A 14,676-nucleotide genomic window follows, 5' to 3' on the forward strand; every position below is an offset into this window, starting at 1 on the left:
GTCATGATAATAATAATATGTGAATGGAATTAGCCTGTTTTCTATTTACAGTACCCGAATATGGCAGACAAAATACTGCTAACTTTTGAAAACAATATGAATGACTGACAGATTCAATCAATTACGACATAGCATTGTATCTATAGTGAATAACATTCATGTAATCATTCACTAGCTATGCTTTGATGTTTACAACACAATGTTTTGAAGTATGATATTCTTTACTCAATTTGATATTTTTTAATAGTGCTTTTTTTGGTGGTGGGAATGTCTAGGATTGTTTAAAAGGGAAGCCAACGTTACACATTTCTTGACAATGATATATGTGACCTCACTCGTCTAAACGTGAAATTCCGATTAATATTACATTTGTGGAATATGAGTTATGAAGCAAATCCAGCCGTTTTTATCCATCTTAGGGGGAGGCCATTTTGTCACTTGCTGTCGAGTGAAGATGACATCACATCGCAAGGTTCAGGCAACGACCAATTACAGCTCACCTGTTTTCTGAAGCTGAGCTGTGATTGGTTGTTACCAAAGCCCTGAGCAACTGTGATGTCATTTTCACTCGACAGCAATGATATGGATACGAAAATGCTGGATTTTGCCACTCAACTTATATTCCACGCAATATTAAACAGAATACTAGTGGGGCTGTTTAGAACATATTGTCAAGAAACCTTTTTTGGGGTCGACTAAGTTCATCTTTATAATGGCTTATAGTGTGCTGTATAGGCTATATATTGGCAAGGTGGTCTTGACAACCTGCAAATTGGTTTTCAATTGACCTTGTGTGGACATCAACTTTTGAAAAACATATTTGTTGGGGTACAGTATTCCAAAGAGACTCAATTGTGTCCCTAACAAAACACAAACAACACAGCCCAAAAGCCAATGACTGTCATTGGTTCCCCCCCATGCATTCTAACAACTGTCATTTTGCATCCTAAAACAGTGATATCATTCGTGGTGGCTTGCCTCGAGCTTAAGAAAATAATTGGCTTCCACACCAACACTCTGGCTAGGGCTGTCCTATGTAGCCTTGGTGCATGAACTGATCAAACCTGCCTGGATAAGAGGCAAAACAGCATCTACGACAACCACAACAGTCCAGTTGCTATCGGTTCAATGCTTGAGGCTAAAATTAGCTGGATGAATCAGAATATTGACAAGCATAGTGTTTACAGGGGGGGGAAATTAGAATTATGACAAGGATTTAGTGAACAGTTCTGTTGATTATGTGCAACTGATTGTTTATGAGGCAATTAACATACCCCAGGGCTGTATTATCATAGTCAGACGCAAGTCCAACAGACGTAAAAATGGGCACATCGAAATTTGTGTGCAACAGACGCAAGTCTCGTTTACTGTGTTTGTGAATTTTGTAAATGCGCGATGGCTACCTGGGCATTCCAGTGGACAGAGTTGCCAACGCCCCGGCGCATCAGGCAAATGGGTAACAGAAAGTAGACTCAATTTTAGACTCGGTAAAAGCAGGTCTAAATGGTAGCGCAAGTGTGCACAATCTCATCTCTCAGAGCCTAGTGAGTCTATTTGCTGACGCAATGTCAAGCCCTCGTGCACGCTGATTTTAATGCAAATGAGGGATGGCCGGGAAAAAGCTACTTTTCCATCCACAACAGTGCAAAACGATGCAACCGCCTTGTTATGGCGAATTCTGCGCAAAGTCTAGAAAAAAAAACTCCACCCATGCTCAAAGTTAACTGTGCTTTGCACTAGACCTGTACTGCGCACAAAATGTTTCATATGTTCCATTCTACACTTCTTCAATTTAGCTTTATGTAATGTCACAGACGTGGAAGTTTTTCAGTCATATGATTAACATTTATTCTAAAAAAAGGGAAACATCTTTTTAATTGATGTATCTGGATGAATCAAGAGGCATCAATTAACTGATAGGGCTGGGTATTGATTCGAATTTCCTCAATCAATTTGGTTTCGATTCACAAGAGTTCAGTTGATTCAATTTTTCCCTTTTCAATTCACTTTTGTTCAATCCGATATCGATTAAGTATGGAACATCAATTCTTCTTCCATGATAAAAACTTCACAAATATTAAATTCCAAAGTAAATTTTGCATATTAATGAAAGTAACACCTGTTATAATCGCTTAAGTGTTACACAAATATTGACATTAAACAATTCTGAATTGTCTTAAAGTGCAATAAGTCAGGTCTTTCATAAATGTAAGAAAAATCTTATAAATTCACATGAACAGTAAATGTCAAGAAAAGAGTAAGATTAAAAAATATGGCCTTAAAAATTCTAATTTCTTAAGAATTTATGTGAAAAAAAAAAGATATATTGAAATACAGGGGTACCTCTACTTACAAAATTAATTGATTATGGAAGAAAGTTCTTAAGTAGAAAATTTTGGAAGTAGAGAAGCATTTTCCATGTAAATGCCCTAATCCGTTCCAAGCCTCCCAAAATTCAGACATAAATGTTTTATAACACATAAAAATGCATCAAAACATGTAACAAATACATGTTACAATTACATTATTGCACAATAAATGAGAGCTGTGCATAATGTAAAAAACAAAAGAATAAAAATGGTCATTTACCTTTTAAACTGCTGTCCTGTGTTTTTTGCCCTCTTTTTGGTTCATGTTCTCAGAAGTGTTTTTGCCTGGTGTTTTGTAAAGAACTGATCCAAGGATGTTTTTTTTAATTATTATTATTATCATTATTATTTTTTTAATCACTCACTCACTCACTCACTCACTCACTCACTCACTCACTCACTCACTCACTCTTACATCATGTAAGCCGCACATCCCAGGCGGATAAGTGAACCTCCACCAACAGCCCTTGTATTTTATTTTATTTTTATTATTTTTTTTTAAATCCTTTGAAAATGCCAATGGCAAACATCACCATAGTGAGCGATCGCCCGAATCGTGAAAACATTTTCTGGGTGATTCTTTTCAATAAATTCCAAAACTTGATGGAAACTTCAGGTACGGCGAGGGATCTTTTTCCAAAAAAGGCCCGTCTTGTTGCAATTAAAAACTTACTGTGCAACGTAGCCTTCATCAATCACCAATTGTTTTAATTTTTGCACAAATTCGTTGGCTGTTAGTTTATATTTACGTAAAAATAACACCTCATGACCCGAGGGACGAATGACAAGGACGCTACATAGAGACACATTCTCTACATAGACATATTCTATTTTATATCTATGGTCAAATACTCTGAGCCAATTAGATGCCAGGAAGATGCCAGTAATAGCCAATGGAAGAGCAGCTGTACGTATGTTGCGTTCAGTAAACTTTGGGAGCTGCGAGTAGCGGCCCATACTGTAGTTTTACCTTTCGTATCTTGAAACATCTTATGTAACTAGAGGCAATATTTTGCTGTTGAGGAGTTTCGTAACTTGAAACTTTTGTATTAAGGGACGTTCGTAAGTAGAGGTACCACTGTAATTGATTCATGGTTTTATGAATCACTATTGGGCTCGAAACGGAAAATCGATCCCATATTGATTATTCGATTTTTTTTAAATCCAGCCCTAATAAATCAGTAATCAAAGTTAATATGAATCAAAATGTCAGGTGGCAAGAGATTCCCCAGTCTACATCCCATTAAATTATACAAAACTATTAAATGTTAATTTTCCCGTTCACTCAAGAATTTGGTCTATTGCAGTACAACAAGCTGTGTTATCTCACCCTGCTACACTGCTGTTTGCAGAGCTCTCTGCAATCTGGGAGCTGGCAATCCACTTGGTCTCACCAACCACTGTCCTGGCATGCGGCATGCGGCCCACATCTTTCACCGTCATCATCAGGTGCCGCGACGACTTCAGTACCCTGACGGCTTCGTCGTGCGGGATGTTCAAGAAGCTGCGGCCGTTCACTTCCAGAATTTGATCCCCAACCTGCGAGGAGGGCAAGGAACAAAAAGGAGTGGTGGAGGGGCAAGACTGCAAGGGTGGGCTGGGCAGAGACTGTCATCGGTCAAAGGTCATAGAGAGGTATAACATAACAGATGGAGGAGGGAGAGGTGATTGAGATAATTAGGTTGTTGTATGTTTTTGCTGACAATTTTGGACCCTGACAACTTCAAAATCTTTCAGTCACAGCACCTTGTTGCAATACCAAAAAAAGGTGAAACAGATGCTGACATAATATAGCAGATTTTCAAGGCTGAGAAGTTTTGACGAACAGCAACTGTCCATATTTGTCTATATCATAACATTGGCGATAGGTGTGTTGAATGGCTGGATTTTAGTTTGAATTACTATTAAAAACTTGTGTCTATGCTCTAGTTAGCCATGTTTCCAAAAGCACTCATAAACTAGACTAAGTGCAATTTCTGGAGAAATTGCGTAGCGGAATGCTGAAAGCTGAATGCTAAGATTTGAATGCATGTGGAATGCTTATGAAGTAACTTCAGATGAATTATGAAATGATAACCTCTTGGTTACTGGACTATTGATCACTGTGCCACCGAGCAGTATCAGACACCTCGTAATAATAATATGTTATATGTATGGAAGTAGGCATTTAAAGTGAAACTTGGAAAAAATTCAATGTTTTTCCCATTGAAAATGAATGGGGAAAAGTTGGTATTTAACGTTAAATTGTGCGAACACTGTAAGTAATGTGGAATCAGACAATATATACCCTGGGAGGCGTGAATTTTGGAAGCAAGTTAAAATTTGAATGGTTTAAATCTGAAGTATTATGTGGTAGTTGTTACATGGCAAAAAAGTGAGGAGAATAAAAATCACAATAACACATGGGAATGCTTCAGCATTCCCACAATTAGCTATTGAAATTTAGACATGCTTGTGTCTACCATTAGAGCCGGGAGCACTCTAGCGGCCTTCAACCTTTAAACACCCGAGAAAGCCGACACGTCTTTTTGTTTTGTTTTGACAAATTCTCTATCTCTTAGCGGCGAAGAGACCAAGAGATGAAATGCATCAGAATATAAACGAGGGTGACATGGGCCTCGAAGCATGTCCTGAAATTTTCTACGAGGATTTATGGCTGACGCAGATTCGGGGGAGTTATGAAATAAATGACAGCGATTTCACACCGAGTGCGTTCACCGGGGTGCATGCTGAGGAGTTGAGTTCACGCCATAACAACCGTAAACTACTTGTAAACAATACCCACGCTTGCCTGTCGTTCACATCCATATGCTTTTTGAGCATTATTTCTGAGACTCCTACCATGGCTCTTCTACCATGGGTAAGTACGTTTTGTGCTTAAATACCGTTTTCATTTATTTCAAACTCAATTTTTTGTCTTTTAAATGTCCGATTCATGTCAAGCTATGTAGTTAGCTATCAAATTATTTTGAAATATACCGGATCTACCTTGATGCCGACGCCTTACTTCCTGTCTGGCTCGTGAAATTTCTTCAGCTGCATGAAAACCAGCATGCGGAATCTGGAAAAAATAGAAACCTTGCGGAAACCTTCTGCAGCCCCGCAACCGATACGCACCGCATACGAACCCACTGTAGCTGGTGTCAATTGATACGCAGACTCAAATGGTTTGCGGCGTCCGTACGGATGCCGTTCCGCATCTGTTATGTATTTAGTGTGAATTGTCCGTGAGTGGCATATTTTTGGCATGCGCTTTAGCCCTTAATGGGTTAAAGTAGTAGCCTTTTCCGATTATAAAAGAAAAATTGACATAACCTTATGAAAGCATCCCACATATGTTATTCGGATTTTTATTCTCCTCACTTTTTCGCCGAGAAACAACTCCCAGTTTTAAACCATTCAAATTTCAACTTGCTTCAAAAATCCTTGCCTTCCCGGGTATATATCGTCTGATTTCACGTTACTTAGAGTACTCGCACAATTTAACATTAAATATCAACTTTTCCCCATTCATTTTCAATGGGACTGACTTTTTCCCGAGTCCCACTTTCCATGCCCACTTCCATACATAAAAATGATCATCATTACCACCTCTATGATACTGCTTAGTGGAGCACTTAGTTAAGTGTGTTGTCCAGTAACCAGGAGGTCCCAGGTTCGAATCCCACCTCCGACTGTACATTGCAAATATATCCATGGCAATTATGCTTAGTGATATAAATGTTTACCAGCTGACTATACTATCAGGAAATGCATTATAGTTTCACTGAGCTATGATTAAATGCACGTTGGCTTTCATGATGCGGTTCAAACCCTGCTTGTACCACATTTTAGTGCATTCGATTTGATAGCAATTTACAATCAGAACAGGAAATGGACTATAATTTCACTGAAATTATTAAATCACACCTTAGACAGATTGCAGTTCAAGTTTTCTTTTTATTCATTTGTCGTTTAACTTCAATTAAAACTTTGGAATTTTCACATAATTTATCTTTCAATTTACTTCATAAGCATTCAGTTTAGCATTCAGATTTCAGCATTCCCATGCAATTTCTCCAGAAATTTCACTTAGTCTAGTTTATTAGGTTATTTTAGTTAAAACAAACTATTATTCAAAAAACAATTTCGTTCACGAAATAAAAATGAACATAAAAATGAAAAGAACATTAGAAAATGAAAAGATAAGAAAATGAAAACTAACATTTTGTGTTTACAAAACCATAAAACTATAATAGCAAAAATGTCCTTGGTAATTAATTTAATGCATGAGCATTTGGGGATGATTTTAAATGTGATTTTAAGTACGGTAGATTTATTTTGATATTAACCGCTGGAATAAGGACGTTTGAAAGTGTGTCATACAGAAGTGATGTCATCTAGCAGTAGCCAATACGAACCCAGATAGCAAAGGATGTTGAATCAATGTTAAATCAACATGATTCAACATTGATTTAACATCTTTTGCTATCTGGGAAAGCACTTCATATGACGTCGCTCCCATGTTTTTTTTGTGTTTTTTTAAATATTGCTCACTCGTAAAACACATTTTTGGAAAACTAAAATTAATACTGAAACTAACTAAAACTAAACTAAAACTAAGCATTTATTAAATAACTAAAACTACTAAAAACTAACAGAACCACCCCGAAAACTAATTAAACAAAACTCAAAACAAAATAAAAAACTAAAATGAAAATTCCCAAACTATAATAACCCTGATTTATATTGTTATTATTTCTTAATGTCAATTTGCTGTCAAGTCTCACTCAGGCCAAAAGACACATAAACATAAATCACTGGTTGGTTGTGCTCCACTATGAGGGGCTGCCAAAAATATCAAGGCTGTTTTGATTGTCCCAGTCCCAGCGGCAGAAACTAATTGTACATTTGACACAATCCGAATGTCTTGTTTTGAAATGGTTTTATTGATTTTCCAACATCCTGAGGTTACCCACAGCATTACAATAATGATCAGCAGAACCCGCAATACACCTGAGGCTATTCTCCACATTGTGTTTCTTCAGGGGAACCATTTGTGACAATTTGTCGTCGGCCCATTACAAATGCAAAATGGTATTTACCGATGCAATGAATCAATAAATAAATGCAAACAAGTGACATTGTTGTGAGGCCAGACACTGCTGCCACAGCAAACACTTGCCATCACGGCTGTCAGGTAGAATTAAAGCCTCAGGGACAGATTCGGAAAACTCGATTACAAGCAGCTTGTTCCAGCTCTCTGCGACAAAAGTGGAAAAACTGACAATAACGTCTCTGTACTTAGTACTGTGTTTGATGTCCCCAGAACATTGTTTACTGGGATATTTTCCACACATTTCACACAGTGAGAATGATTGTTACAAATACATGGACAAGCACTAATCCACAATTAAAAAAAACAAAGTGTTAAAAAATATACACTTACAGTATCTGCTAAGACAAGCATAGCCACAAATTCAATTCAATGCTCATCCGTTATTATGATTTACATTAATATAATATTATCATTGCCGTGGTTCAATTGCCATTAATCAGACTCGGGCTTAAGCTGTAAGCAACAGCTAAAATCAGACAAACCTACTGTAAGCCTTAATGAGTATTGATTGTGTTTCAGAAATAATAGAGCCAGCATTTTCCCGATATTCAACTTGCTACTTGTACTATATTGCTTTCTGTCCTTGCCTCTCTCTCTCTTGTTTTCTCTCTCCTCATTATTCTGTCCCCCATTCTCCTATCCCTCCTTCATTATGCCTCTATTTGAGACAAGATGGACCCTGCGTTGCGTCACAAGCATTTTATTCTCTGCGGTCAATCTCCGCGCCGCACCAGAAAGGCTGCTAGATTCAATACAATACAATACAACAAAAGCCATCGGATGTGTGGATGATCAATGCTGATGTTAGATAATAACACTGTGTAAAAAGGACATACATAACTTCCGACTGCAGTTACACTCAAATACAAGTTTCAAGTTGTATTGATATTTGTTGTTATGAATGAGGGAGGAATCACGGAGTAAATCACCATATGGCATAGTGTTGACCAGTATTGTGACAGTGATAAATATTAACAATTGTCGGGTGGCATGGCTCAGTGGTAGAGTGGTTGTCTCCCAACCGGAAGGTTGTGAGCTCAAACCTCAACCCTTGAGACAATGCCGAAGTGTCCTTGACCAAGACACAGAACCCTAAGTTGCCCCTTGTGGACCTGGCAGCAATCTGCATGGCAGCAGCTGACGACTGGCGTGAGAGTGTGCAAATCGGTGAATGTGAGGCTTTCAATAAATTGTGTTTACAGGATTAGATTTCTGTTTTTAAACATTGCAGGCCACCATTAATTAGGGATGTAATGATAAGCACAGTATTGTGATATTAAAACTGCCACAATATCAATATCGTTTGTGCAGTTCGAGCACCCTCTGGTGGCTAGTTTTAGTGCAATTTATATTTTTATTAGGGATGTTTTGCCCCTTCGATGTTGAAAATCTACACTGTCAATTGTTTTTGTTTTTTTTGTTTTTACAATATTGTGACCTTTTTTAAATATCGTCAACCTCCCCACAATATCGTGATAATTATCGTGACGTTTGGATATCGTTACATCCCTACCATTAATATAATTTTACTCAGAATAACCAAAATTAATTCAAATTTCTACCTGTGCACAACACGTACATTAAAGCTCAAGAAGAACAAACCAAAAGAAGAGCAAGAGTAAAGTCAGATGTGTTTTGTTTCATATGCAAAGATACTCACATTGCAGCCACAAGCAATACTCCTCCATCTATATGATTTATACACAGTTTAGAACTTTTAAGTTTTAATATCATCTCATATAATGGACAACTTATTTGTATTTTATTTTAATGTATGACAATGAAACATATTCAATTAAAAGTCCCACTGTCCACTTGCTTAAACACACTACTTTAATTATCCTTTTTTTTTAAGATACTTTTTTATTGCTTTCCACACTGAGCTGTGTTATTTAGCTTCATCACCACTTCTTAATTATTGAAGCTCCTATTTAATTATGTAATAACTTACACTCTACAATTGTGCCCTCTTTGGCCAGTTACAATGCTCATGGTGCAGAATTTTACAGAAAATATAGGCTTTTATGCAGCAATAACATTAACCCAGTGCCTCTCAATTATTTTTTGTTACGTTAGTAATTTCATTGTTAAACACATTCTTAAAAATAAAGTACAAAGCCGCTTTAAAAATGTAATTTGTATCAAAATTGACTTTGAAAAAGAGCAAAAGAAAAAACATTGCTATCTGTTGTTTTACAAGAACTGCTGGCGTAATTAAGCTTTTAAATGGCAATTTGTCATTCTTTTACGAAACATGATTAACTTTAAGACACGAGTAAAACATTTAATGTGCTATTTTCTTGCATTCATGGACTGCACTTTGTGTCACTGATTGTCTGGTGCAATCTACATTATTGTAAGTAGCAGCACTGTGAGATAAAAAAAATAAAAAAATAAATAAAAAATCATCCTTGTTTCCTTCCTCTGTGCTCGCTGGCTTCCAAATCATGTTTGAAAGGAAATGATTCACTTCACTTATAGACAGATTTATATGCAAATTGTGACTCACTTGGGAAGTGTTATGTGACAAATCATATCCTGTGTCTTCTCACTCTGGGGTGCGGTCGTATTGGGGGTAGACAAAAAGACAGTCCTGATAGTTTGCATCCCGCAATTAACGATCTGTTCACCGGCATAGCAGCTACCTGGCCTGACCTGTGAGAAGCAGCGAGTGCTACAGTGCCTCCAGACTGAAAATTCTCTGTGGAAAATCAAAGTAGTAGTAGAAGAAGCTAGACTAGCTGGCTGTGCATCTGGTACAATTGGAGGGTTTGTTTCATACTATCTTCGTCATTTCTATTGTTGCAAAATAGTTTTAACAGCCAATAGCATTAACTCGCAATTAATTGGTCCTCCTATTCTGGCGTCCAGCAGCGCAAGCTTCATTTTGCTTTCTGATTAGCTATAACGCCATTCTACGTGATAATCCCACAGTTTTTGATGGTCGATATTGAACATTTTCCTTGGTCAAACCCCTAGCAAATATAAAACTGGGACATGTATCCAAAAAGTGACGGAATGCCTGATACTCATCTTGAACCAGGACACAAACAGTCCAAGGCGTTCTGATTCCCGAGACAGGTTGTCCAATGTAGCAACAAGGACGTATTGCGGCAGTATTGGCAAAGTCAAGGTCGGTAAATCTTTTTTCATTGATTGATGCATAACTTGGACCACATGGCACCTAATAGACTATCTTCAAGCAATAAAAATGGAAAAAAAAAAAGCCTGTAATATGATGTATGCTAAGCTACAATGTAATACATGGTCAACACATAGCAACAAAACTAGCAAAATACTGATAGCTTATGTAATGAACACTTTAAAAATAGTGTCATGATCTGTGTTTTGTTTGGTTTGTATTTTAGTTGTCATGTTTTCCTTGTGTTTACGTTTATAATATCCACCTGTGCTTGTCATCCCATTGCTTTCTGTCATCCAATCAGCTCCCTCAGCCTGTCTTGTCCAGGTGTCTCTTGTTGTCTCATTAGTGTGTCCATTAGTTCATTGCCAATGACATGTCCATGCTGTGTCCCTTGTGTGCTTGTTATTTTGAGTCTTATTTTGGACTGCTGATTTTTGTTCTTTGGGATACTTTTGCTGCATTCGAGGATGGTCGAAAGTCGGCTATATCAGAGTTGGTTTTTCCTGTTACGACCGGCTCGGCTAGGGGAAGGGAAGTCACACGGACGGAGAATTGTTGTAAATAGCTGAATCAAAATTGACAGTTTTAGTTTTTGGTTTGTAGGTGGATGACAATGAGTTTTACACAAGCATGACAGTAGCCGAGCCCCCAAATGGCTTTAACAGAGACCACTGTCATGAACCAAAACAAATGGAGCACAAATGGGAACACGAATACACACAAAAGCACGAAGGTTTAACCAGACGGATACACAAACGCTCAAAGGGTTAAACCAACGAATACACAAATGGCTTCAATGAGTGTCTCAAATACACAAAGAGACTCGTAGCAAGGCGAGCTGCGTTCCAGTCGCCCAGAGAAACTGAAAAGCAGCGCTTTTATTTGGAGCAGTCCGGCCAGGTGTAGGGTGGTGATTGGTGGAGAGGTCCCGATCTGCTCATGCAATGGTGTCGAGAACGGCCACACCTAGAAAGATCGCGCTAGCACATCCGTCCAATCAGCGCGTCGCGCTGGCACATTCGAACCCGCCTGTAACAAAAACGGGCACCAGACGCACTAGGGAGCAGAAGACTTCGGCGGGCCCGAGCCGACAGTCGTAACATTTCCCAGTTCCGAAATGGCGGATAGTGATAAATTGTTTTTTTTATTTTGGTCCTCAAAACTCATGTTGACCTCGAGCAAACTTAATCTTCTTGCAATGTTACTTCATTTATTGTTTTTATTTTATTTCATTAGCATTTCATACAGTTCACTGTATAATTTCATGCAGAGGGAAGGCGGCATACCGTTACGTAACTTGTGTTACGTGCAGTTATGTTGAATATTTACTGTATGAGCGAAGAAAGCCATCTATTTTTATTTATTTGAGTAAATTGTGTTTTACCATTTCCAAATGGGAAACTGTTGTAGTCCGTCGGTGAAGTCAGGGTCCTTTTTTTCCCCCTGAGTTCAAGGGAGCTCTCCCGTACACACTTCCTGGTTCGAACTCGGAAAAGTCCTACTTCAGACCACCCTCGAATGCAGCATTAAGTACTTTGTTTTCCTTTTTGTTTTTGTTCAATTTTTGTTTTGTTTTTTTGTTTTAAGCACACACCTGTGTTACTTACTGGCGTCTGGGTCCTCAACCGTTCATTGAATCTTGACAGCAAGACACTTATGAATAAAGTTCTGTTTGTCTTGTACTTTATGTATTCTGACTGTGAACTAGATATTCAATAAAGGTAACATTTGGGGTCAGTAAACAAATAGTGGGGAAAAAATAATATGTACAACATGATCTTGACAGGAATGTGACAATGACCAAATCTCAGGATGGTGGGAGTCAGAAAACCATTAAGATGCTTGCAGAAAGAAAGGTATGGTAGACCTATATGAATATGATTGCAGTGTTCCTACTATACGGGTGGCTGGTTAGATGAATAAAAAAAATAAAAAAATAAATACATGTCTGGGTAGTCGAGTGGTTAGCACGTCCGCTTCCCAGTTCTGAGGTCTCCGGTTCGAGTCCAGGCTCGGACCTTCCTGGGTGGAGTTTGCATGTTCTCCCCGTGCCCGCGTGGGTCTACTCCGGGTACTCCGGTCTCCTCCCACATTCCAAAGACATGCATGGCAGGTTAATTGGGCGCTCCGAATTGTCCCTAGGTGTGCGTGTGGATGGTTGTTCGTCTCTGTGTGCCCTGCGATTGGCTGGCAACCAGTCCAGGGTGTCCCCCGCCTACTGCCCAGAGCCAGCTGAGATAGGCGCCAGCAGCCCCCGCGACCCTTGTGAGGAATAAGCAGTCAAGAAAATGGATGGATACATGTCTATCTTTGTTTACGTGACTTAATACAAAAAATCCTTGTTCTGTTCTGTCTCTCACCACATTTTGTCTTGTTTACAATTGCAATACCTGATTAAGCAAGACATAACCTCATTTACTGGGACTCTTCAATCTTGTCATATTTTAGTTCTGCAGCCCCCACACCCCCTCCCACACACCTTTCTACACACAGAACAGCAGCGAGATTAGATATCAACTTGTATGCCTGTGTCCAAGTCCTTAAACCTTTGTAAGAACTTTTAATGGAGTTTGCAGATGAACTGCAGCTTGTTGCAGAAGGAAATTGGGCCTCGTGAACTCGAAAAGTACATTTATCTTCCGTTTTTGATAATTGAAGGTGATTTTTTTTTTTTTTTTTAATTTACACCCTTTGGCTTCTTACCTTTATTAAAACCCCCACTAGAATCTTTGCTGTTTCAGTGATCATTATCTACTGATAACGTATTACTGCTTTCTCCCCTCTGCTCATGTACTCTTACATTATACCATGGTTGTTAATATTCTGTCCCATAACCCCAACTTGGTTTGCCATTTCCTTCCTCTTATCTCATCTATTCCAATTATATTTTGGTCTACTGCTGCTCTACTACTGCAATGCTCTGTAGACTGCAGCAAGTTTAAGAACTTGAGTTAGCCAATCACCATTTTAGCAGTGTACAGAGATTACGCTTGTCATGCATGCATATTTTTGTAAAATTGAAACACGCAATAAACCTGATTCTATTTTACAACTTGATTGCATATGAGATACTGATGCTTCTTGAACATACTAATTAATTAAACGCACACTCCAACAGCATGATCTAATCTTTTTAATTCACATTGACGTTTGAAATGAGTCAGACCAGACGGAACTGCTTCTGTTATTTGTTATGCCATTATCATAATACATGATGGCTCATACATGGCAACTGACAGAAACATATATTTTATTTTAGATTGTGGTGTGTACATAACATGGCATTTAAGCCGTTGTACTTTTGTCAAATTACTTTACAAACACCTAACACTGCTCAGTATATGAACATGTTTTTGGTCACTTTTCTATCTGGACCAGAAATGATTTTGACACCAGTTGGTGTGAGGGATTGTGAAAACAATATTTTTACCCATCCACTTTCGACAGTGCTTGCCCCATTCATGATCATGGTGGTGCTGGAGCTTATATAACCCTGCAGACTTCGATCAAAAGGCAGCTTACATCCAGGACTTGTCGCCAGTTAATCACAGGACAGTCTCTTGTTGTTTCTGCGCCAAATTACAACTCCCTAATACTGTATTTGCCAAAGTTCTGCTTAAATTTGATAAACAGTTTGCTGAGTGTTGTGGGAAAGTAAATTGTGTAAATTGTATTGAAACACTGTGCTCGATGGATGGATGGATGGATGGATGGAGAGAGAGAGAGAGAGAGAGAGAGAGAGAGAGAGAGAGAGAGCGAGCGAGCGAGCGAGAGATAGAGGTCTGATAACTAGTTTCCCAGATGAGCCTAATTAAAGTTTATTCATTTAACCAAGATGTTGCACATTATTAAGTTGGTCATAGTTCTAACGATTAATGAGAAGACTGATGCTTCTGCTGATAAAAAAAAAAAAAAAAAAGTGTGGAATAGTCTCTGTCTTGTAATCACAGTTGTTGAAAAGCCCCTGATGAGCAGCAAGCTGAGATTTGCTGTTGGTGTCTCTGGAGACCGAATTCGGTCACCCTTAACCAATCACACGAGATGGTTTGATTGAAGTGCCACAG

At 38.5% G+C, this 14,676-nt stretch overlaps 1 protein-coding gene across 5 annotated transcripts in view; it reads right to left on the reverse strand.

Annotated features, from left to right (window-relative positions):
• The window catches only part of whrna (whirlin a), a 157,900-nt gene that overhangs the window by 65,726 nt on the left and 77,498 nt on the right, over window positions 1–14,676 (reverse strand). For 4 of the 5 annotated variants that reach the window (XM_077497299.1, XM_077497296.1, XM_077497298.1 and 1 more), the window contains exon 4: window positions 3,700–3,977. In XM_077497299.1, coding sequence (XP_077353425.1) covers window positions 3,700–3,977 — 278 coding nt within the window. The remainder of the gene's footprint in view (window positions 1–3,699; window positions 3,978–14,676) is intronic. The other variant, XM_077497297.1, reaches the window with a different exon arrangement.

Source organism: Festucalex cinctus, chromosome 15, assembly GCF_051991245.1.
Source record: "Festucalex cinctus isolate MCC-2025b chromosome 15, RoL_Fcin_1.0, whole genome shotgun sequence".
NCBI classification, from domain to species: domain Eukaryota; kingdom Metazoa; phylum Chordata; class Actinopteri; order Syngnathiformes; family Syngnathidae; genus Festucalex; species Festucalex cinctus.